At 33.9% G+C, this 24,708-nt stretch overlaps 1 protein-coding gene across 11 annotated transcripts in view; it reads right to left on the bottom strand.

Annotated features, from left to right (window-relative positions):
* Window positions 1-24,708, bottom strand: part of FRYL (FRY like transcription coactivator) — a 176,231-nt gene that overhangs the window by 26,149 nt on the left and 125,374 nt on the right. For 6 of the 11 annotated variants that reach the window (XM_072037629.1, XM_027457109.3, XM_021268343.4 and 3 more), the window contains 20 exons: window positions 23,939-24,198; window positions 22,962-23,102; window positions 21,278-21,446; window positions 19,845-19,929; window positions 17,973-18,085; window positions 15,767-15,917; window positions 15,287-15,390; window positions 14,472-14,657; window positions 12,659-12,863; window positions 11,803-11,924; window positions 11,097-11,287; window positions 10,296-10,390; window positions 8,960-9,567; window positions 8,228-8,325; window positions 7,021-7,191; window positions 5,873-6,013; window positions 3,542-3,739; window positions 2,457-2,618; window positions 2,064-2,138; window positions 1,791-1,967 (listed from right to left, as the gene is read on the bottom strand). In XM_072037629.1, coding sequence (XP_071893730.1) covers window positions 1,791-1,967; window positions 2,064-2,138; window positions 2,457-2,618; window positions 3,542-3,739; window positions 5,873-6,013; window positions 7,021-7,191; window positions 8,228-8,325; window positions 8,960-9,567; window positions 10,296-10,390; window positions 11,097-11,287; window positions 11,803-11,924; window positions 12,659-12,863; window positions 14,472-14,657; window positions 15,287-15,390; window positions 15,767-15,917; window positions 17,973-18,085; window positions 19,845-19,929; window positions 21,278-21,446; window positions 22,962-23,102; window positions 23,939-24,198 — 3,452 coding nt within the window. The remainder of the gene's footprint in view (window positions 1-1,790; window positions 1,968-2,063; window positions 2,139-2,456; window positions 2,619-3,541; window positions 3,740-5,872; window positions 6,014-7,020; window positions 7,192-8,227; window positions 8,326-8,959; window positions 9,568-10,295; window positions 10,391-11,096; window positions 11,288-11,802; window positions 11,925-12,658; window positions 12,864-14,471; window positions 14,658-15,286; window positions 15,391-15,766; window positions 15,918-17,972; window positions 18,086-19,844; window positions 19,930-21,277; window positions 21,447-22,961; window positions 23,103-23,938; window positions 24,199-24,708) is intronic. The other 5 variants (XM_027457111.3, XM_027457121.3, XM_038178835.2 and 2 more) reach the window with 3 other exon arrangements.

Genomic DNA, 24,708 nt, shown 5'->3' with positions numbered 1-24,708 from the left:
TCCTTTCTAGTTTTCACATTTTAAGGCTGGCATACTTAGGTTGCAAACATCCAACATACTATGTGACATCCAGATCTTAAAACACACTATTTTTTAAATTCACAAGTACAACAGTCGGATTTGATTTTCTCAAGCATTTTGTCAACCTTCAACAACACAACCAGTTAGATGGAAAACCTGATCGGTTCACTTTGCCAGTCTACAGCCAGTTATTAAAACATCACATCTAGTTCCAAGTGTACAAGTATGGGTTCCAAAACTGCTCTAACAGAATGTCTCTTGTGGTGAACTAAGATAGTATCACTATATTTTAAATATACAGAGTAAACTAAACATTTTGTAGTCTCTTTCCCTCTTAGTGATTTGTTTTGCTCCACAAAAGGTAAAAACTTATGTCAAAGCAAAACAATCCCAACAACAACAAGGTAGCACTTCTGTAGGCAGAAGCACTTAAGTTTAATTAAGCAACAAGGAATGTTCTGCATTTCTGGTGAAAAACTAGGCATCTCTTGTATCAAGTGCACAATTTATATGTAAACTAATATGTAAACCTTAAGTGTGTATATCCTCTGCCTTTCTTTTTCCCTTCAAGTAAAGCACTGAATGCTGCATACAGGCACATAATGAGAAAGTTGAAGAGTAACTTTGTTTGGCAAAGTTTTGAACTTTTGGCATCCTACCTGCAAAGCCTCACCTAGATGTTAATATAATATCTTATTATTGAGCCTTGGTTCTTAACTATTTGAGTAGCATTCAGTATAGGAAATTGTATCTGTATAGGCTGTGGTCACGTATGCAATATGGTAAGGAGTCTGTACTTCTCCTAGAACATGCAAATAACTGGCTTGAAGTGAAGCAAGCAGGAAGCATAAGAGTGAGAAAAAACTGAAGTATTATGGGGAACAAAGCAAGATCTTGTAAAAAGGGATGGATAAACCATGAGGAGAACAATTTTAGGTTTATATAGGCTGATATCCACCTAGGTAGTCTGTTGACCCATGACCTGCAAGGGTCACCATTACTAATTCATTGCTTTGTATAGACTGTAATAAAAACATTCAAAGAAACTACAAAGCATTCAATTTCTTCTCCCACTTCTCCTCAGTCCTTTCAACCACACTTTTAAACTTAATCCAATTCTGGTCTGAGGCCTCTTATTTATCCCAAATAAGTAACAATTTGTAATGTAATTGTTACTATTTCCTAAAATTCAATTTTAACTCTCCTTCACTTTTTTTGATAGGGGGAAAAGTGTAGGAAACATAACAACTGCAACAAGCCAGATATAATGTTGAAGTCAGAATGCAAGCAATTAATATGACTGAATCAATCATATATAATTAGTATAGTGTACAGTTTACAACTTTGAAAGCTGTTCATCTTTTCAAAATGCAGAAATGCCTCAAGAACAAAGATTATATTTTCTTAGCATACTGCTTCATAGATTTCTGCTGCATACTACTGTTACTCCAGAAGTTTTCTACTGCTTTATAAACAGGTGTTCATCTTGTCATTGGCTTATACCATCACATCACTTCACTTTCAGATTAAGTCACTTAACATCACCTCTGACAAAGAACCTCCTCCCCCTGAACAATTTGCAACAACTGAACACTGCAAAGTTTAAGATACAAGTTTCTTTATCATGCAAGTTCAATTCAATCATGTTATAAATTCTTCCTAATTGGATTAGTTAGAAGAGCTGCCATTTCCTTAGAATTGCACCAACACAGCCTAATTTTAAGAACACTCTCAAAAGGAAATATACAGAAGAATTCCCAAGGTCTCACCTCTGCATCTTCCAATTCAACATCTAAAAAGTCAAAGTCTTTAAAAACTCCAAATTGTTGTTCACTGGTGTTGTCCTCTACAGCCACTTCCTCCTCTTGAATAACTTCTTCTGTTGTTGAAATAAGACTGGTCTGTTGATCTCCAACTTCCAAGTCTTCATTAGAGGAAAACACAACCTGAAGATATGGGTAAAAGTACAAATAAAACCTTCCAACTTCTGAATTCTCGTTTTTCAAATTTAAAAAGCAAAACAAAACACTACCACCACTTACTGAAGGATTCTTGGGAAGACCAGATTCTGGACCACACAGAGAAAGCACATTCATCAGCTTCTCCCTGGTTCTTCTCTGGAAAAATGTAACAATAAATAAATAACAAAAAATAATAGTAAAAAATCAAAAAGCAAGGCATCTACCAGAAGTCCAAGTAAAAATGTAAAATGTCTGCATTTTTAACTAGTCATCTCACATGCTATCATCCTCTAAGAAGAATTTTACCCTTTATCCTCTTCATCTGTATTAGCTTTCAGCTTATGACATATTAATTTACTGTTTTGCTAAGACATCATGTAGATTTCAAATTAAGTTTCAACAAATACCTTTATTACACAAAATTTGTAAACACTGCCTATTTTATATGTATAACGTGCTTGAGACACAATGTACCTGCGATAGCTGTGGTCTCTTCCAGCTGACAGGAACTAATGCATTTGAATTGGAGCCTGATGAAGTTGAAGAAGTGCTCCGGGTGACAGCAATGACTTTTGGTTTCCCATTTCTACCAGCTGCGCTGTGTTGATCACCATATTTATTGCCAATAATTGGTGTCTAACAAAGACAACACATGCTTTAGTAAAATTCAAATCTGTATTAATAAAGATTACACATTTGGTTTTAGAAATTAGTATTACACTACAGAGGGCTTTTTTCTTTGTGCCTGCCTTTGCTTTGTTTTTAGAATTCTATGAAGTCCATGCCTAATTCACTGAGGACCCATATCACATCAGTATATTGGGAAACACAAAGTTGAATACTTCTACCCTAAGCAGCAGACTGCCATCCTGTCCATTTGTATTTTTTGAAATATACTAGTTTATGCTAACGATCCAGTTATATTTTTAAATGCACTTTTAAAATAACTACATTCTAAGTTTAATAGATGATAAATTTCTCTGTGGATGCACTCACAAACATCAAACTATTGTTTCTACAGTCCAGCAACTTCACTAGAACAAACACAACTTCTAAAAACCAGGGATCAAATCAGCCTTTCTGACAGGAAGTACTACTCCAATGAACTTTGTGGGAATTCACCTGGTGTCTTGCTTATTTACGTGCAATGAAATTTCCAATAAACAATTAATTTAAGGAGAGGACTCTACTGATTTAAGTAACGGCCCAAGACATGTACATCTCCAGCCATTATTTAGGATCAGTTTCAACTATTCAACTTATTTTTGAATCCTTCTAAAGCCTACAGTTTTCAAATCCCTATATTATACTAGTCATTTGGTTATGCTCCCCTCTTCATACATACAAAGAATATCTATCACCTGTATTATATTATATTGAGCTCTAATGCATCCTTTCAGTATGACTTTAATTATGCCTCACAAGTGCATAACATCTTCAACATCTTCTGTTCTTAAAAATTATATTTAAGACATATCAATGCAGAAGGCTAACATAAAACATACCCAAGTTTGAAATAGAAAGTCATTATTGCATTGTAGTTTAAACAGAATAATTACCTCTGATATATCAAAATGAAAATCTAAGGTCTTGCCAGGTAGCTCCTTGGAAACATTATTAAAAATTTTCGTGAAAGAGATTTCAGGAGAACCTATGTCACCTCCGTAAGACTTTGGAATATCGTTAGGTACAACAAGGCTTGCTGATCGAGACACCACCAGTTTCAAAATATTAAGAGCTTCCTTCCAATATGGACTCTAAAAAGAACATACGTAAATCACCGAACAATCACTTCAAATAATACATCAGTTTGTAACATACAGTAGGATTCTGCATTGATTTATTTCAAGATTCCCAGAGCCAAACGCTCTAATCTATATGTGACTGCAAGACATGAACACAGGCAGAAGATTTGGAACTGGAAGCACCAGAAAGGCAGCAGTGAGGCACTGGCTCATCCATCCCATGGCCAAAGGTCAGAAAGAGCAAGGCCAGCTTAGTAGCTCTGGCTCACAGTGCCAGCCATAGACTGTTCCATGTCCCTTGCTCCCAGTATTTACATTACAGGTTGTTTATTTATTTATTTTAACCATTATCTGGAGCACCTGCCCTTGGTGCCACAGCATTAAAAATCAATAGTATTTCAAAGGAAAATAACTTTCACCTCCTGGCATCTTATTTTACACTTAAGGTCAGAGTAAACTGAATTTGAAACAGACAAACATGTTTCATGTTTTGTATCTTCTCAAGCATTTGAAAGGTCTTAAAAAAAAAAAAAAAAAAAAAAAGGAAAAGAACGTTTATGAACTATTCATATAGTATCTAACTGATGGAGTGCTTAAAAAAGCAAGCAAAAGTATGAGAAAATAAGAGGCAGAGTCTGAGCTAAGTGCACTGTCTTTAGAAATTTGATTAAGGTAATGTAAATAATTCAGCAGTTTTAGTTGCAGACATTGTAGAGTGGATAACAAGACTTACATCAAAAGCAGCACCTGGGGAAGGTTAGATTTATGCTTCTGAAAATGTTAGGATTTCACCTGAAACTTTAATCTTCCAGTGTTTTTGGAATGAGCATGACTTTTTTTTATTTTTTTTTTCAAGTATGATGAGGAGTTTGTTGTTTTTTTTTCTTTACTGCATTAAAAAATAAACACTTTCAAGGCTCTAAGTAGTACCTGCTTCTTTCTAGGTAATGATGGCCTTCAACTTCTTTAATTTCTGTACATCATAAGCATAAAAGAACTATCATCTCAAACCTGAACCATCCTGTAGCAACTTACATTTATTAAGATAAATTGTGATTGCAGAAGACTAGAAAAACTAGAAAATTGTGGTTTAATAGCACCACGATTAAACAAGAAACCTTATTTTATGAACTTTGCTTTTGTTACCTAAATTAATGATTCGTCCTATGAAAAATGCATGTCCTTCTCTGGAACATTCTTTCACTAGTTCCAGTATATTGATTGCTAACATCTTCTAATTATGACTTCGTTCCATGGTGGTGTGGGCTTGCACAGAAAGCTCAGATAAAGGTTAGAGGCGAAGCGAGCAGATGTCAGGCTATGAAAACTGTAGTTATGCTAATCATTCCATTTTGCCTAATGCACTCTGACAGGAGCACAATATCTAAAGTACATATCCATCAATAGCAAAACGGCCAGGGAGCACTACCTTTCCTGGTTAATTATGATTAAACCATTTGACTGAACTACATTTGGCAATAATGGAATTTGGGGAAGAAAGAAAAGGAGAAAAATAACGAGAATGTTGTGCACTGAAATGGTTTTGTGCTCCAGGCATTTGTATAAAACCTTTCAGCAAGATGCTAGATTTTCTTCCACAAAATAGATTTTCAGTAAATTGTGTTCAAATTACAAAGGATCAAATTACCTAAGGCAAAACACTGTGGTTCATCTTTTGGGGACTTTCTTTAATAATAACAAAAAAAAAAAAGCACATGAATTCCTTATGGTGCACCTCAGTGTTCCTCACTTGAACAGATATATTAGTGAAAATGATTTAAACATATATTTACCTATACAAACTTAGTTTGAAAAAGTATGCAATTAAAATACGTTTGGACTGTATTTAACAGCAAACATTTCCATATTTAGAGTTATGTAGACATAGTAGATGATCCTTTGATTATTAAAATGTATGTAGAACTATCTACATCTGTAAATAGACACACTAAGGTAACTTGTCCCACAAGATATATATCAAGTTGGACAAATGCATAAGCAATTAAGGGAAAAAATACCATGGAACTTTAAACAACCATTTTCACATCTAAAATATATTAATTCTGAAATAAAAATCAAGTGTAATTTCACTTTTATAATAACCAGAAAAGCTTTTTTTTTAAAACAGTTTTTCAGAGTACCTACCTGAACATATTTACCAATCACTTTTATGATTTCCAAATTAAACTGCTTCACCGGTGCTGTGGACAGGTCAATATGACTCAGAAGACTATAAATGATCTGCAGTAAGGATTGTTGCATACTGGATAACCCTTTCTCTAACAACTTAAAAGAAAAAAATACAGACTCTAATTAGTGTCTTTAATAGTAACATGAAGTGAAAATAAACATTAAAATATAGACATCTTTCACAGATGTTTATTCTTCCTCTCAAGAAGCTTTAGTATACCACTTCATATTTTTCAAAATGTTGATTTAGCTTAAAAAGAAAATGTAATGCAATAGAACATTATCTGTTATAATTTATTCTCCCCCTTGAATTTCAACATATCTGTTAGCACAGATCTAAAATATGTAATAATAATATAATAATTATCTAATAATAACAGAATAATATTTCTCACTAAATAAAGGGTTCAAATAAAGTCAAAATCACAAAGGCGCATGGAAAACAATGACTCCATGACCTATGAATGAAACAGTCTTACAAATGAATTAAGTTTATATAAATTATAATGTTCAAATTTTTTTTCCATTATCAGTTTGAAGTAATCTTCAAGGATGAACTCTACAGGTTTTTCACACAAGTACTTTTTTCAAAGTAACAACAGTTTTTCTGTATGAGTGGCTGACAGAATCATACGCTGAATTTTATATTTAAATTATTTTTGATTATATACTATTCATTACTTTCAACTGAACTTTGAAAGTAGTTGTTAAGTACTGATAAGGACATCTTTAAATATGTACTCGGCTACAAAACATGTTTTAAAATTTGCACAGAGCATAATTTTGCTAAAGCCAAGTCAGTGTACATAGACTATTCACGCAGCATAGAAAATAAGTATCTATTTCACAACACTACTATTGTAAAAGGGGATTTTTCATTAGAGGTATTATTATTTCAAGGTATACTCAAGTTGTTGCACTCCAAAATGGCAGCAGTCATTCCTTTTCCATATCCGAGAGCATTTTATTTTTATTCTCCCATTGTAGAAGGTGTGCTTTTTCTCTCAATATTCAGAATTGTAAGAAACAAGGAATTGGCAATGACTAAATGTAACATTTATCACAGATTGTCAACATGAGATACACCTGCATTAAAAATTTACCTCTGCAAGATAAGTTACGAGGTTAAATGTGGCATCTGAGAAGGAGTCATGCAAGTATCTACACACTACATTAATCCAGTTAGAGCAGTCTCTGGAATAACTGTGTGTACTGTATAAACTCATCATATGAGCCAGATTGGCAAGAGTTGGTGATTTCTCCTCCGCACAAACCTGGAAAGCCAAAAGTATAGATAATTATATTACAGATGACAAATTTTTAACTTAAGTACCCACAAGTCATCATGCACTTTTCCCAGATTTCACTCTATTCCCCAGTAACTGGAAATGAAGCAGTCATATGAGCAACATCTACAGTTTCTGCTGAATTTTGGAGCCTGGTAATTCGTCAAAGAAGTAGTAGAGAGAATTTGCTGTGATACTTACACTGCTTTCTCAAATACATAAATAAATAAGTGTGCCAGGTAGCAAGACTGTTTGAATACTGAAAACGGCTCCACACTCCTGACATGACATGCTGGGACAGCAGTAAGTTTTAGACTTCCAACAGGCCATGTATGACTTTGAGATGGCCTGCACACTATTAAGTGATATATGTATCACAATTTGGGAAGCCAGAGGTCTGTGTTTGCATTTCCTATGACAGACAGCACTTTCTTATTCCCCTTTCCACATTTTTCCTTAAAATTCAGGCTGTCAGACCAGCACTACCCCAGCCTGGCTGGACATTGCTAGTGTGCATTTTGAACTGCTGTAACAGACACTGCAGTTCATTAAGCAAAGAAAATATTCCGAGGTTAGCTACGGTGTACAAGGGATAGAAAGAGAACCTTTTCTTCCTACCTGCAAGTCTGAAACATAAGGATTTTTTCCTTATCACAAATAAATTAGGAAGTATGCTTAAGAATTGATTTAGTTTACATTTAGCATTACAAGCTGCAAAACCAGACAGGTAAGAAAAAGTAACTGATATCACTGATAACAGGTAAATACATTCCTTACCTCTAAAGTTGACAGAAAAAAAATCTAAGTATGTTTTCTCAGTGGCAGAGAGAAACCCATGTGCTAATATGAAACCCAACTATATAAATGAGGACTGGGTCACAGTTTCAAAATAAGATATTTTAGTTATCTCTGTATGTCTAATATAATCACGTATAAATTCTACATAAGGAAGTTGAAAAATACAGAACTAGTGCTGGTAATAAAAGTGAACTCCTGGATACTCTGCAAGAATCATTTTACATACCTTTGCTATCCTGTCAGCTGTTTCTTTACAGAATTGAGTTGGGTTATCAAAATGTTGGATCAGATGAGGAAGTAGGCACAAGATGTTTAGGGGAAATCCTAAACACATACATAAACACAGTTATATGAGCCCTAACAACTTTAACATGACTTAATTTAATGTAAAGTATATGTATCATGGCTTTCTGATACTTAAGTACCCTTAGAGTACAATACACGTACATTCAAACAAATATATAAATAAATATACACACGTACCTAAGTGTGTATGTATGTATAATACAAATGTTTGTGTATCTATAAGTGTGTATACACATATGCATAGTATGAAACAAAGTCATCAATGGACCACTTAAGCAAAACTATCAAGAAATGTGACAGCTTAAAGCAGTACAGTAACGTTGTTTCTAAAACATACAAATTTTTCACATAGTACTAATCAAGCTGTTTAGCACAAGATCATGAAATTAATAAAGATACTCTTTAAACGTCGTTGTCAGCAAGTCTGAAGTAAGTTAATGATCAATACTTAAAGTTTTTGTGCAGTATTTCTTGGCAGATAACCATAGTCTGTAATGTATTCCCCCTACCTAACATTGCAATATCGACAACTACAAAATTGATTTAACTGAAGGGTGCTTTTTAAGGCAAATACATAACTGCTACCAATTTTGATTGCACATCATTTGAGGAAAAAATACGTTTTCATTACAAATATAATTACTAAAGGTACCTGCTAACTGAGAAGGATCCACCAAAGCATGCCTGGAAATTGTGATGAGTTTACTCAGGAGATGAACTGTCATTTCTTGTGTGGATGCTGAAGTAAAGCCTTTTAGGAAGAGCTGCTGAAGGCCTGGAAAGTTATTCCATTTCAGTTTGTTCTGGACCTTTTCTATCTTTTCTCGACTCTCTGATTTATCCAGAGGCAAGTGAATAAGAAGCTTGTTGAGTAGCTTGAGAGCCAAAAGGTATTCATACTCATAATCTGACTCTAGCAACGAAGTTGCAATCCAAAATATGGTGGCCATCAGATTGACAGGATCAGTAGTGGGCTGCACATCATACATTCCTCCCTCTCTCAGGGAGGAAAGGCTTCTAGTCCTGGCCAAACTTCCACCATGATTTATCCTTCCATCCATTATATCCAGTGTGTTGCTCCGTCGACGGTCACCTCTCCGCTCACTGATTAAATTCAGTCTCAAAGAATTACTCCTTGCATTGCTGTAGTATCCCAAACAACTGCCACTATTAATGGGACTTGTGCTCAGATTTATCTGTCCAGTGCTTTTCCTATTAGCTGCGTACTTGTTTCCCATTACAGAATCATGGTACGAGGTTCTAAAATAAAACATTACAGTTTAGAAAAAGAAATGAAAAAGATTTGACAACAATCACATGCATAGACAACTTAGTGAATACTCTGCTTCATCACTGGAAAAGTATTACAATACATGAAAATAACCTAAAGAGAAAACTTCTCTGTATGCTATAATATTTTTACAGCATAAGAACAAAACTATAGCATCCCATTATGTGTGCTACAAAATACATTGATTACGATCACAAAATAGTAAATTTTTTTTTTACTATTTTACAAAGCAATTCAGTAAAGTCAGGAATATTAACCTAAAGCATGTAAAAGATGATCTTTTAATCAAGGTCAGTAAGGCCTGATTGAAAAGAAAAAAAAACCAAAGTCCTAAAACTACTCACAGTGCTCTTATTTTTGACAAATTTCAGAACTAATGACAACATTTCAAAATAAAAGCCATAAGGTGTTTTTTGAACCAAGAGGGTGATTTGAACAGACAGCAGAGATCTTTTCAGAATATCTAGATTCTTATGAGTTTTGCTTGTGGCAGAAAGCTAAAAATATCATAAATGAGAAAGTAACTCTGCTATCAGGATACAACTATTCTAAGTAACTCTGCTATCAGGATACAACTATTCTGCAAATAATAAATTACATTACATATTATATATTACATATACATATGTAATACAGATCTTTAAAAAATTAAATATGTAGAAATGTATAATGCAGCTTGACTAGTAAAAGAACTTACTGAGAAAGGGCAGAAAGAAGATCGTAATGCTTCATGGTTTCAGCCAGCGTATCAATTGCAGACTCTAAAGTCAGAAGCAGTTCTATGACAAAACCCTGCGGAAAGCCACAGGTCATTATAAATTATGCAGTATACACAAGGAAAATCACAAAACATCTATCAAACAGTGATATAAAAATATAAAATCAGCATCAGTAACTAAATTATTATTCTCATGCTTCATTTAGAATGTAACCTTGAAGACAGAGCTCAAATTGGCCATAGCTTCAAGACAGAGGAAAACAAGTAAAATGATAAGACCTTTCATTTATTCCTAAATACAAAATAAATAAATAAATAAAATAAAGTAAAATCCACTCTGACTTGCATTATTTTTAAGGATGGCCTTATCCTTGGTTGTAAGGTTAGATCTAATTCTTTAGGTCTAACATGCCACCAGGTGGTTTTAGCACTTATCAGGTTAAGTCCCTAGTAAAACAACTAAATTATTTTTTATATGGCTGATCTCAGGAATCCCTAACTAGGAAAGATATGGTGTTTTCGGGAAACAGATGTATCAAACTGTTTGAAATTTTTTATGGCTCTAGAAGAAAATGTGCATGGCTAGTCTCATTTCATTAAGTGAGAATTCAGAAAGTGTCATGACTAAAACTTCTCTGATATATAAAGTATCTTTATTTAAAAATAAAAGCAACTGAATCCAAAATGATTTTAAATTTTGCTATCATTAAAATAACAGCATAAGTATGTCATTTAGGCATATTCACCTTTCTAAAAAAATAAGAGGAAAAATTCAAATACCTGAGCTTCTTCCCCTGCATCTCCAACAGTTTCTACTAATCTGGAGAGAACATCAGAAAGTGTAGATGCAGTAAGAGGCTGCTTCAGAGCCCTGAAGATCTGAAAGGACCTCCCAGCATAATGTCGAGAGGAACACGAAAGCGCAGTTTGCAAAGCAACTTCACTGAGACGGTGTTCCAATTGAAATCCTACTATGAAAGCAAATAATACTCAAATAGCACAACATTTCATGGGGAAAAAAAAAAAAAGAGAAAAAAAAAGAGAAAAAAAAAGAAAAAAAAGAACTTGCATTTCATAGACAGTATAATTGTAAAAGTCATTCCTAACTTTAAAATATGCTCACCTCCTACTGTTTTCTTTAGGAATACCCCTATGAAAAATCTTTCCAGACATGAACTCTACTCCACAATACTTAACACTTGAGATCCTTGCAGAGAGTAGAACATTTATGATTTGAATGTTAAATGTCCACAATTAATAAGATATTTTATCTCATTTCTGGAATATTATATTTAAATATGATGCAACAGATTCATCTGATGCATGAATTGTAATGTGCAACACACAAGAAAAATCTCTATTATTTAAAAGCAGGTAGCTATAAATGTGATTTTATAAATCATCTGTAAACTTAAAGTCCTTGAAAAAATTCATATAGTTCAATGACTCAAATATTCTATGATACATCAAGCGTTTTCAAACATACCTGAGCTAGACTGTTTAAATATAGCTACCACATGCTTTAAAAACACAGTTAACTGTTCAGCACTCTTTATATTAGGGTTCTTGGCCGAAACATCTTCATGATTCCAGAGTGGCCCTCTTTTCCTAAAAATATAAAAACAAAGCAAATATGATAGAACATAAAACATAGCCTTTGTCATTAATATTATTGAAATGTTATTTTTACCCTACATAACTGCAAAAAAATCTGCTATCTACCATATAAATGACACCATTTAGAACTACTGACACAAACTGGAAAGAAGTTTGACAACTAACTGTTCAATATCATACAATACACATGAAGGCAAGGCAAGGTAAAAGCAAGATATCAAGTGTAACTGAAGCAACATTGTAAATTTAGGAAGAGATACTCTTTGTTAGTTAACATTTAGTTAGCTAACAAAGACACAGTTACAGCTACTACCATTATACACTTCATAAATCAACCTTCTTTCTTACCATTTTCTTCGCATCAATACACCACACTATTCAAATCCTAGGACCATGTAAAGCTTTTTTTGTTGGCATGTTTTTCATAAATTCTGATTAAGCAAGCTGGATTTCAGATTGACACAACCTTGAAAGCCTTCTATAAACTATCACACGAACTGCACAAGTGTTGCTTGTTTTACAGATGTTCCTTGCCACTAATCCCCCCGCCTTGTTTTTTCCAAGTAGCCAGATTTCTTCTATTAGATAATCCATAACCTCCATACAAATCTTGCAATTTCCTAATCATCTTTCTGTATTCTAGTCCTAACACTTCAGGGTTAGTCTTGATATTCTTAGTGATGATAAAACATTTTTCTTGACAAAAATAAAAATTGAAATCTTACCTTGAGGTAATGAATTCTATGAGAGTTTTCACTTTTTCATCCTGCTCTACTGAAATGTCAACCTCATTGAGGATGGTGGTGTGCAGATGAGACATGGCAGCACTTGTATTTCCTAAACTGATGCTAGAAGAGGTAGAACTTGAACTAAGCCCTGAGTCTGTCATTGGGGAGGGCTGGTAATCTGGTATAAAATCATGAACACCTGCTGAAATAAAAAAAAGATTATTATGAGCTCTTAAGTTGACAATTCAATATTAAATTAATAAAAAGAAAAAATAGCTCTCTAAAAATCAATAATTTAGCAAATGTAATGAGAATAAATTCATGGATGAAATAATTTCAAATGAAATCAATCAATATGCAAGACTTGGCATGACTGGACCTTTAATAAGGAACAGGCAGATCCCTCTTTAAAAATCACTGCATTCTGTTTGATTTTTTGTATTGGTAATATGGTGAAATGGCAGCTCAGTGAGGTATCTCATCGTAGTAAGTTGAGACAAATGATATAAACTGCTTCCAGATGATGTTTCTGTAAGATTTTCTCTCCATCAGAAGAATTGTGTGCCTGTAAAATGCAACTAAAGCAACTCCTATTATGCCTAAATCTATGAGTTGCTGGCAGGAAGCAAACTGACAAAGGAAAAGAGTCATGAATATTTGACTGTAACAACTGTACATAAACTTGAGACTTGCTGATAGCCACCAAAAAATTTTCATCTATAGAGCTGCATGGTTTGGATTGAGGCATTACCTGGTTCAAAGAAAAATTTTTTATCAGCTTGCTTTGCCGCATGCTAGGCATGCATACTTGTAATCACCTCATTTTAATCCCCAGCTGGAAATAATTGATAATGATCTCATTCCAGTTCCTATCAGATATTTTTGTTCTAACAACAACAGCAAAATATCCTGTCATGTTTAGACAGTTTTACTCAAAACTGCAAAGATTAGGAATAGAACGGTTGTACAGGAACATTGATAAAGTTCCGTTAATAGGTTTACGTAAAATAATTTCTCCGCTACGTTCACTTTTTAAGTCCTCATTATCATGAATATCAAATGCAGAAAAAGATGCACGTTTTTTGATTAGTGACAAAATCACCTCTGATTTGAACAGAATAGAAACAAGCTGAATGTATAGTAATATGCTGCCACCTACTGAAATAAGATGAAATACTACGTTTCAGCAATATGAACTCTCACTTTTTTATAGAAACTACAATAGGCTCACAACTATTACCTTCACAGTTACATATAAAATACATAACTTCCTGTATCATTGCAATAATGTAACACTGAGGTGAATATTAAAATGCAGGACCTCAAAAGAATATTCCTTTGAGTAAGATTTCTTTTGAACAAGAATATTCTTTGAAAAGAATAAGAAATTCATAGCCTATTAAACAATGACAACAGACTAATGTCAGAAATTCAAAGATCCTGTGCACAAGAAATGTAAATTCTTGTGTTTTTTTTTGTTGTTGTTTGTTTGTTTGTTTTAATTTTCAAGGGCATCATAAAAACTGCTCTACTACAGATCCAAAATTTAGTTTCCTTTGTTTTTTCTATTACTATACAATTGTTCAGCTGAGCTCCCAGCTCTTATGACTAGGCACAAAGTGCTAACATGAACTGTACTTGTTTTGATTTAATTAAAATCTGAAGAAAGGCATTTTAATCAGTCAGACAGGGTTGAAACAAAATACATTTTCCAAGGGCTCCAGAAAAAAATATTAGAAATAACAGAGATCTTAATAATGCCTACAAGAAAATTACATTTCCATGTAATTTTAACAAGCCTAAAGCATACCTGTAAAAGTATAATCTAGATGTGTAGTTTGCTTAACAGTAAGCACCCTGGATTCATTGAACTCTCTGTTTCTGAGCAGGACAGAGGCAACAGACTGGACATTACTACTGGATCCCATCACTATCAGAAGATGCAAAAGCAGTCGTTTACAATGCTCATAGACTTCAGGGTGACAGTGGTCAAAACCTACCAAAAAAGGAAAATGGAAAAGTTTTATTAAAAGCAGAGGGCACATATAATTCAACTATTAAAATATAGCAGTATTCAAACTGGTATGTTATACTTCACCAAACAACAGACACATAATTCACTAAGTGAACACAGGATTCCTGCTAGCTACAGAATTTAGTTCTTTCATCTTCCCTTAGATGTTTTTTCAGTGTTTAAATATAACTACTAAAAAGATAAACAGAAAAAATAAAAAGTTGAATTTCATTTTGTCTTCTACACAGAAAATGTGGGAAATGTGGCTCCATCAGAAAGTGCTTTTGAATGGCTACAAAACCTTCTTTAATTATATTCATATTAATTAAGCTGAAAGATATTTAGGCAAATTCTTTTTCAAAACAAAAAGGAATATTGTTTTTATTTTTTGAAAGTGAACTTTCAAATATTCAGGTCATAACACCTTTATATAAATCTGCATTATTTAATAACACGGTGGTCATTTCTGAGTTCTGTCCTAAAGCTGTGTTTGTAAATAGTAAGAGATTTAAATACAACTGGAAACAGTAATTCCAGTGTGTAAAAGAACAGCTATGTAAATAGCTACTGTTTCTAAGTAACTAGAGATATTTCTATAAGAATTTAGTTACCTATAAAAATTGCATGAAGCAAAAGATGCAAGTATCCTCCCCATTCTACCTTCACACTGTGGTCAACTATCAAGTCAGTCAGAAGGATCACTGCTATATTGCATCTAAAAACAAAAATAAATCTGTTAGAATAACATAACATACAACCTTTATAAAGAGCTACAAAAAGCTTAATAAGCTACTTAACAGTGTTCTTTCAAGCCCATAAACGTCAACCCACCTGGATTAAGGGAAATATGTACGCGCACAATGAAGACAGAAAAACTCCAGTCTTACAAATTTAAAGGCTTTAAAATGTTAAACTACTAAATAAGTAAAACCAAAGAAAATAACAGTACTATATCTATTATATTTAAATTGACTACCTTTAATCTGCTATGTTTAAATTATTATATTTGTACAATGCAAATTAAAAAGTAATGCATTGTTACTATTAAACAGTTATTTAACAATATTGCTAACAGCTGTTAAACCAGTTACCTGTGAAGAGACATGCCCGGAGGAGAAGTTTCAGGCAAGTAATCCACAAGTGGTGACCAGCAACCTCCAGTAGGTGGAAATGGTAGAGGCTCTCCTTGATTGTGCTCCATCACCTTCAACCGCCAGTTTGAATACAGAGGCATTGAATCACCTAACACAACAGATAATTAAACCAGAAAAATAAAAGTGAATGCAAACAAAGCATGTATTTCTGTATTATATAGACAACTAAAGACTGTTATACGATACAGAAATAATCCATTTCTGTATTACATAGTCTTCTAAAGAAATATTTTAAAATTCTTAACAAGCTGAACGACAACAAAAAAAACAGCTGTAAACAGCAGTAGGACAATTAAGGATGATTCTACAGAAGCCAAACACATAACTTATATGTGCAGAGTAAGATTTTGTTGAGTAAGTTCATAAACGTGATGGATGCGCATAAGGAACAAAAAGCAAAGTTATCTAGTAGAATTTCCTTGAAATTGAAACCTGATGTAAGATAGAAAGTTAAGGCTGGGTCCCAGGACAGTACATAACTTGTTTGGAAGAGTTGCATTTTATTACAGGCTAAGGATATATTTCTCAAGAGCGTCTCTTTATAGAGCTCACTAGCAAAAATACATCAGTCCTACATTTCCTACAGGCCTGATATATGTGGTAACTCAGAACTTGCCATTTTTTTAGCATCTCAGTGCTTGAATAAAAGTCACTGGCTTAGAAATCAGTACATTTTTCAAGAAGACAAAGAAAAACAATTAGTTTTTGATTAAGAGTGTTTCAAAAGTCCTTGAAGAAACGCATCAGTTATTTTGTATGACAGTATGAGAGTACATTGTGTTACACATGCAAAATATTCTTCTGTTTTTAAATGAGACATGTTATATTTCAGAACAATCTATTAAGGGCAGAAACAGAAAGGAGACTGCCTCAACTCTTCAGTCTGACAGTGATTCTACCAGTTGCCCTTTCGGAAGCCTGGCTACAGATGTTTCAGAAGTTCACACATGTATCAGCTCATTATCACCTTCTTGACTGGAGGTGACAAACTTCTCACTGACAGAACATTTGAATTATCATCTGCTTCAGCATACCCAGCCTTGCTACCATAATTAGCCAGCAAAAAATAAAAATGACCATGACTATGATATTAGACACTGTTCTTGCAAGCAATAATAAATACACTGCCTACCTAGAATGTCCACCAACCTGTTACTAACCCGAAAGTGACAAAAAGCTATAAAACTTTAGCAAATCTACGTCGCCATGTCCAGCCTTTACAACAAGCTCTACAGAGGACACTATGTTCCATGTCTTTGAATGTGGCAGTAAGAATGACCATATTCATTCTAAGCTTTGTGGTCTATACAGACTCAGTTATTAAAGAGGACATTTGGATTAATACTGGACATTGTTGCTCCAATAAAACATGTGACACACTATACTGACATGCAAAGCTTTTGGGCAATGATAATTTGGATTGCTGTGGTAAAACAGCAGCCAGTTAATAAGCCTGTGTTTAAAAAAAAAAGGCCTCCAAAAATAGGAGGAGTTTCAGAAGAGATTTTAACTACTTTCTTTACCCCTGTACCTCAGGAAAAAAAACAGATCATAGATCACAAAAAAATAAATTAATGAATTAAAACAAGTTTGAAAATTAATTGCACATACAACACAATATCCTTCTTCTCTGCTGTATTTTCTTTTCCTAAGATTCTTTGAAAATTTTGTATGTTTTTTTTTCAACAGGACAAATACTGCTATTGTTTAAAAGAATAATTACTAATTTTATATATTTTTTTTCCTTTTCTATCATCTTTTTCTCATTCATCTGTTTTTCCTCCTGCTAGTCTGTCTTCTGTTTCTTCAGCTTAACCTGTCTTTGGTGTTGGTAGTGGCAAAGAAAATGAAGTGAAACTGCTTCACTTGGGATGATGTTCAAAACTCATTCTAGAGGACAAGGGAATTAAAGAAAGCATGGTATCTTCCTTGCACTTGCTATTGTAAATCAAATGTATGCTAGATTTCAACAGCAGAAATAAGGCTGGGGAATGTAATAATTTTTTAAAGGATTCATGCAAAAGCCTCATTATTTGTCACTGATATTACCTATTTCCTCATGTTTTACAACCTCCAGCAAAAGTATTAATTTTTAAAAGTTCTATTTTCTACACATAGAAATAAATTTAAATTAAAATATTACTTTTTTCCTCTTCATATGATCCTCCAGAGCTGCTGCTGTAGCGAGATTCTAGTCTGTGGTGCTGGCGGTTTAAGTTACTGTTCAACCCGCTGTAGATGTCTAGATGTACATAGCTGCAGGAACAAATAAAACAGCACTAATAACTGACATGCTGTAATAAAAAATAATCATTCTGAGTCTCTTAGGAAAACTGTATATCAACAACACTGTTATGCAAAAATATTTGATCTTATAAGGACTATTATATAATAAGATGGCAAAATATCTCAGTTGTATAAGACCTCCTGCAGCAGTGCTATAAAGAGGATTCAAGGAGGTAATCTAGTACAAATTGTATTTCTGTTAGAACATTCCACTTACATTTAGATATATTAATATGTTTTACCATTATACATTCTTCTCAGTAATAATGAACTGATCATTTGATCTGATTCTATAATCTGGCGCAGAAATAAATATACATACAGTCCAGGATTGTCTTACTTCATTAATCTGATAAACTAGAACAAAGTCAGAGAAATGAGAGCAAAAGCACAATTTCCAAGTTGTTTTGATATAGTTTCTATCTATTTATAGTTTCTAACTATTTATAGTTATAATTCCCTCCTCTTTGCAAGTCCAAGATATACACAGTATATTGTATCAAAAAGGGAGCCAAGGGAGGTCTTTGACAACAATACAACAGATGCCAAAACTTGCATGGACTTTGAAAACTGCGTTCATTACTTTAAAAGCTTCTTCATCTCCAGGCCTCAAAGCAGCCAAATACCTGTCTGTACCTTGCTAGGCCAAATTCTGGATGACATCACAGATTTAGAATCTTTTATAATTTATTTCCATCTTCTTAAAAAGCAATTTATTTTAATTCAAGTATATTTAATTGAAGAATTGAAGTATTGCATATGTTTCTGTCAATATACTTACTAGTATAAATATATTTATATAATGGTCCTAGAGAAGAAAAAACATTCCAATGGGAAAGTATATAAGTACAGAAATACAATTATTTTTGTATTTCCTCTAGAAATATTTAATAAGGTTCAGAAACAAATCATCACAAAATAAGCTGATTTGTAACCTACCACATCACAGCTACTATAGAGCAATGGCCTGTATGCATATTTTTCTGTGTGCATGTTTTGTCATGCTAATTATAGAATCTTCTTTGGCTGTAAAGTTGGCTAGTCACATTGAACACACAATGAGAGCAAGCCCATAGGCGATTTTGAGTCCACGCCCTGACTAATTCCACGTCAGCTTTTTGCCTTCCACCATCCTCACACCAGTACCACTGTTTGAGAAGTTTCTCCAAAAGATGACTCTAAAGAACCTCAAAAATTAGAGAGGAAGGCATCTGTTTCTTAGCTAGCTGCAAGGGATCTTGCTACACATAGCAGAGATTCAAATATTGTAAATGGGAGAATAAACTGGCTATCAAAACATGGGAACTGCTGATTTCTTGTGAGCTAGGAAACCCATCTATGAATTGGCTATGTTACTAAAACGGTAACATTTGCCTTCAACATATCCATACTCACCTACAATATAATCTCTCTCATGTAAACATACACAATCCAGTGTAATAAGTAACTAATTTAGACATCTTCAACAATAGAGCCAAAGCAATGCAAAGCCTGACCTGGATTGGTACCTTATTTTATTCAGCTTCCTGTAAAGGTTTTAAAGTTCAAATTACAATTAAGGCTGCCCATGTTAATCCCAAATAGATTCCCCATTCTAAAAACAGATTGTACTCACACAGTTTACACACATGCGGCGTAGACATACCTAAAGCCACAGACATGCTATTTATAGCAGCTACCAGGAATTCTTGTAATTCAACTAGTAACTGCTTTTTGAGGAGATACTTACTTCTCTTCAATACTGTCTTTTATATGTTTACTGTCAGGGTTGCCATCTGTGGGAGCCACCATTGTATTGCTACTAGAAGTGGTACCTATGAATTATGGACAAAGAAAGAGATTGATAAATGAATAAAAAAGAAAAGCAGTCTTAAGCAATACACAGTGACCCTTATTTACTTGTCCATACGAAGAGCCACAACCACGCATGCGCTATAGCAACAAATACAAAATGAGCAGCAGAAACCACTTTCACATGGGAGAAAAAAATGTTGTTTAGACTAGAAGATTCTGAACTGCTACCATAAATTCACTAACAGGAAAAAAAATAAAAGAATTAATTCCAGGAATCTTTGAGTCTTCAATGTAAATTAAGTAGAAATGCTTGTTTTCAAAGCAGGATCCAGATAACTCTTTCTTTCCTTTATGCTATATTCTATTCATCTGTAAAATGCACTTGGACTTTGGTATGCAATTGATTCAAATGACAAACAGATTAGGGATTAAAATCTATCAGCAGCATGCAGTGAAAGTTGCATCAATCTTTTTTGAAGAGAAACTTGCAAGCATCACACGTAATAGATGACCATAATTGGAAATAATTTTGCAACCTCTCCACATTTTGCTGTTCTCAATATACACTTCAGTGCAAGTGCCCCATGATTTTTTTACACTGTTTAAACACTTCCATGAACAAGTGTCAATGTACCCACCTTACGATCCAGATAACCGCCCTATAGGTGATAGCTGCAGGCTGCTCCAGAATATTGGCAGCTCTGCAGCACAAAAGCTTCAGCCTTGCTTAGATACCTTCACATCCAAGACTTTTGGGGCTCACTTAGAAAGATGCTTCACCAAAACCATACAGCTTTTCCATGTATTTCTCAGCATGGTCTTGAACTGATGCATGTGATAGACACTTTTTATATTCTCAGAGATATTTTTGGATGATTTACCTATTACATGTTAATTGTTAATTATTTCTAAATAAATTGTCCTAAATAAACTCACTTAAACATCCTCAAATACATTTCTATGGATGTAGCTTGTCTAACATTAGTTTATATGGATTTAAAGTGATGTAAATTGTCTCTGTTTAGATGAATGGACATAAAAGCGTATTAGGGTATTATTGAGAGTATATTATATATTGAGGGTAAACAGTGCAAGATCTGAATGCAAAGTCTAACATATACACTGATACAAGCCTATTCCTTGTGAGATTATCAGATGTTCTTTAATGAGAACCCTGGATACAGCAAAAAACGCAAATCTTGTAGATTTGTACCACAGACCTTCTAAAATAGACTTTCTACTGTAACTTACTTTTAGAAACAGAACATTGTATTCCTACTAAATATTTACAGATATTTAAACTCCAATATTTTAACTGATTGATTATAACATATTTATCATTGATAGCAGTAATAGCTTAATTCTCACCTGAAGTGACAGAGGGGATTTTATAGCTGGAAGTAATGCGGTAATATGGTGGATTATCCATGTGGGTGACTCCTGAACTGACAGGATCCGTAAGCTGAAGTTCACTCACTAGCTCTTCCAGCAGTTGCATTGTTTTGTCTCTACCCAAATAAACAATAACTTTTTTTACCTGCCAAAAAAAAAAGTATATTTATACAAAATAACATGTGAATAAACAAAATTCTTAATGTAGTCAACTGATTAAAAAAAAAAAGAGAGATTTGAATACCTCAACTCATTACAATCAGGATCTACCTGTATTGTTAGTGATGATACCTGCAAATAACTCTTGCTCTAAAAGTAAACAAAATTGCTTTCACAGCTGGAAACAGCAGCAAGCATCAGAAACATCATAAAAATAAATCTTAGTTCAGTAACAGTTTGTTAAGAAACAAAAGAAAACAGGTTTTTCTTACAAAAGTTACAGCAACATCTCAGATTAAAATTAGACAGAATGATAGTACAAAAAGCCAAAGTAAGATGTGTTGTTCTATCATTTCTTTTTGTACTTCACTTACATGTTCTATAGAGTTTTTGATTTGTAATGGAAACAATGAATGTTGATTAAGAGTTCAATCAACAAACTAAAGATTTCCTTCGTAAGAACAGAATATTATAGGTCCTGATACTTGGCACAGATTTCTCTCTCTTCCCTCATTTACTTGATATCTACCTTTTTGAACTATTGGCAAAACCTATCGTAATTCTCTAATGAAAATGTTATTTACGGAACTTAATCTTAATTCTTCCTAATGAACACAAACCATCTATTGTATTTGATTTGCATACTATGAAGGAAAGGAGTTGCACAGTAGACTGATGCAAACTTACCATCCTGAGTAAATTGTGATAATGGTGAATTTCATGAACAGAAGACCACCAACACTAGAGAAATTATTTTCTCAAAATCTTTTCATTCTTATTACAAATATTTCTATCATTTACCTGATCAATGACAAGCCTCTATAGTTTCAGAGGTTCTACAGGCTGATCTTTAAGAATTTCATTATACCATGTATTAATTACATTGAAAAGTATTCCTTGCCTCTAGAACTTTTAACTGAAATAGCAAAAGGTTTTCTTGCCAGGGACAGGGAGCATCCATTTAATCCTATAAGCTTATTTCTAGAATTAGTACGCTAATCACAGAATGGCTGGGGTTGAAAGGGACCTCTGGAGGTCATATGGTCCTACTCCTGCTCAAGCCAGGACACCCAGAGCATGCTGCCCAGGACCATGGCCAGGTGGCTTTTGGGTGTCTCCAAGACTCCACAGCCTCTCTGGGCAACCTGTGCTAGTGCTCAGTCACTCGCACACTGAAGAATTGCTTCCTGATGAGCAATTCAGAGGCAACCTCCAGAGGGAACCTCCTCTGTTTCAGTTTGTGCCCATTGCCTCGTCCTGGCACTGACCACCACTGAAGAGAGCTTGGCTCCCCCCTGTTTGCACCTTTCCTTCACACTGAATTCCATTTGTTCATAGTATTCAGTGGTCATAAAATATGGAATGACAGTATTAAGCTGTTAGAAGTCTGAATATCAGAAATCCTGCCTTATTTTTTTTTCATTAGTGGTCTTTACTGTTAGAGACCTGAATAATTTTTAAAATACTGGTAACGCTAAGGAGACTCATACCATATACTTACATAAGGCAGAAGGCTGGGTTCACTGTTCACTCCACAGATACTGATTAGGAAGTGCAGAATTATTTTCAGATTCTTTGGCCAGCTGTCTGCCAAAGTAGTCCAGACATTTTCAATCTCTGACCAAGCCACTTCATCACCATACTAGAAAACAAAATAAATATCTCTCTTGAAAACTCCAGCAGAAAATAATTTTTGAAAGTGGTCTGTACTGATCTAGTGACACAGTCAGAAAAGGAGACATTAATCTTAGAAGAAGCTGTTGCCTTTTTAACATTCCAGAACAAAGTTTTCATATTCTCACTTGCATAAACAAATTCTGGAAAAAGCTATGTATTTATTTATATTTGTGAATATGTATATATATGGATATTTTAAAAGTAGAAAATTTGGCTAAACATATTTGTATTATTTTTCAGTCAATATATATATAAAATGTACGTTTTATACACCATATAATATACATATATATTTTACATATATATAAATTTAGCAGAGACCCCCTTGTCCCAGTTGCTGACAGTTCTGAGTAAAATTCCATGGACAACAAGATGAATAATCATTAATTTGTAATTTAAAACATAATTACACTTCAATAAGATTCAAAGACAAAGAATTGGCACGAACAGTGCAAGTGAACAATACTTTTTCTCTGCTGGAAATTGCTATGACAGGAAGGGTAAGGGTCAATCAGCCTTCACTTACGAAATCTGTTCCAAAAATCCATTTTGAGATCATAGGTACAGAGTGAACTGGGTATTATCTATCCAGCCAGATGTCTATATTGAAAAACAACCTATATATACTGTTACTATATATAACACTTACCATAACATTTATATTACATGTTTTCTAATATCTCAAAACTCTCTGGTATAGCCTCAGTAAGTAAGCCCAGAAATATGAACAGTAACTCTTAAAAGTTTGTAACCATCTCTGAACACAGCAATGCCCTGGAACACTATGTAATTAGATTTTACCTTTGCAGTCATATACATCAGATTGTTCAGAACCATGGCTGTAGCCTGTGGAGATCCCCAGCCTTCTCCTCGTAGCCAGCGCCTACTGTTCACCATCATTTCTCTGTCTTTCAGAGAATCTTCTTCGTCTTCATCTTGCCGCCGAATGGTTGGCAAAGGTTTCAAGTCTACCAACTCAATGTTATTCATCCATGGCAGCAGATAATGCAGCATCACCTGTCTTCCAGCTGGGTGAGCTGTTTGGATTCTCTGACTTACTTCTGTTATTCAAAAATTACATAGATAAATTGCAAATCAATAATTAGAATTGTTTTGGTAATAACAACAACAACCACAAACCCAGTAGATCATTAAAAAATATTAAAGTAATGCTGGTACTGAAGTTTTCTTTTTTTTCTTTAGATGACTAGTGTAATTTCATAACGATGAAGACAGTCTTCATTAGAGCAAATTGAAGACTGCTGGTTAATACTATGGCTTAAAAAAAACTAAATTAGTTTATGCTTATATACACACAACTATACACATACAGAGTTGCATGCACAAACACAGAAGTGCATACTGGGTTCTGGCAATTCTATAACCGTAGATTGCTGGAAGTTCTGATCAGGTAAGCTTAGTATGTGTCTTTCCACTTCCCGTTCATCTCATGTATCAATTTTTACAAAATTTAAGCTAGTTTTACTCTATTAAATTTTTTTAAAATTGAAAATGGAAAACAGAATCCAATCACTATCTGCCAGTTTCACTTGTGTAGAGAAGAAGGCACA

This window comes from Anas platyrhynchos, chromosome 4, assembly GCF_047663525.1.
Source record: "Anas platyrhynchos isolate ZD024472 breed Pekin duck chromosome 4, IASCAAS_PekinDuck_T2T, whole genome shotgun sequence".
Classification (NCBI taxonomy): domain Eukaryota; kingdom Metazoa; phylum Chordata; class Aves; order Anseriformes; family Anatidae; genus Anas; species Anas platyrhynchos.
This window is presented reverse-complemented; position numbering and strand designations above follow the sequence as displayed.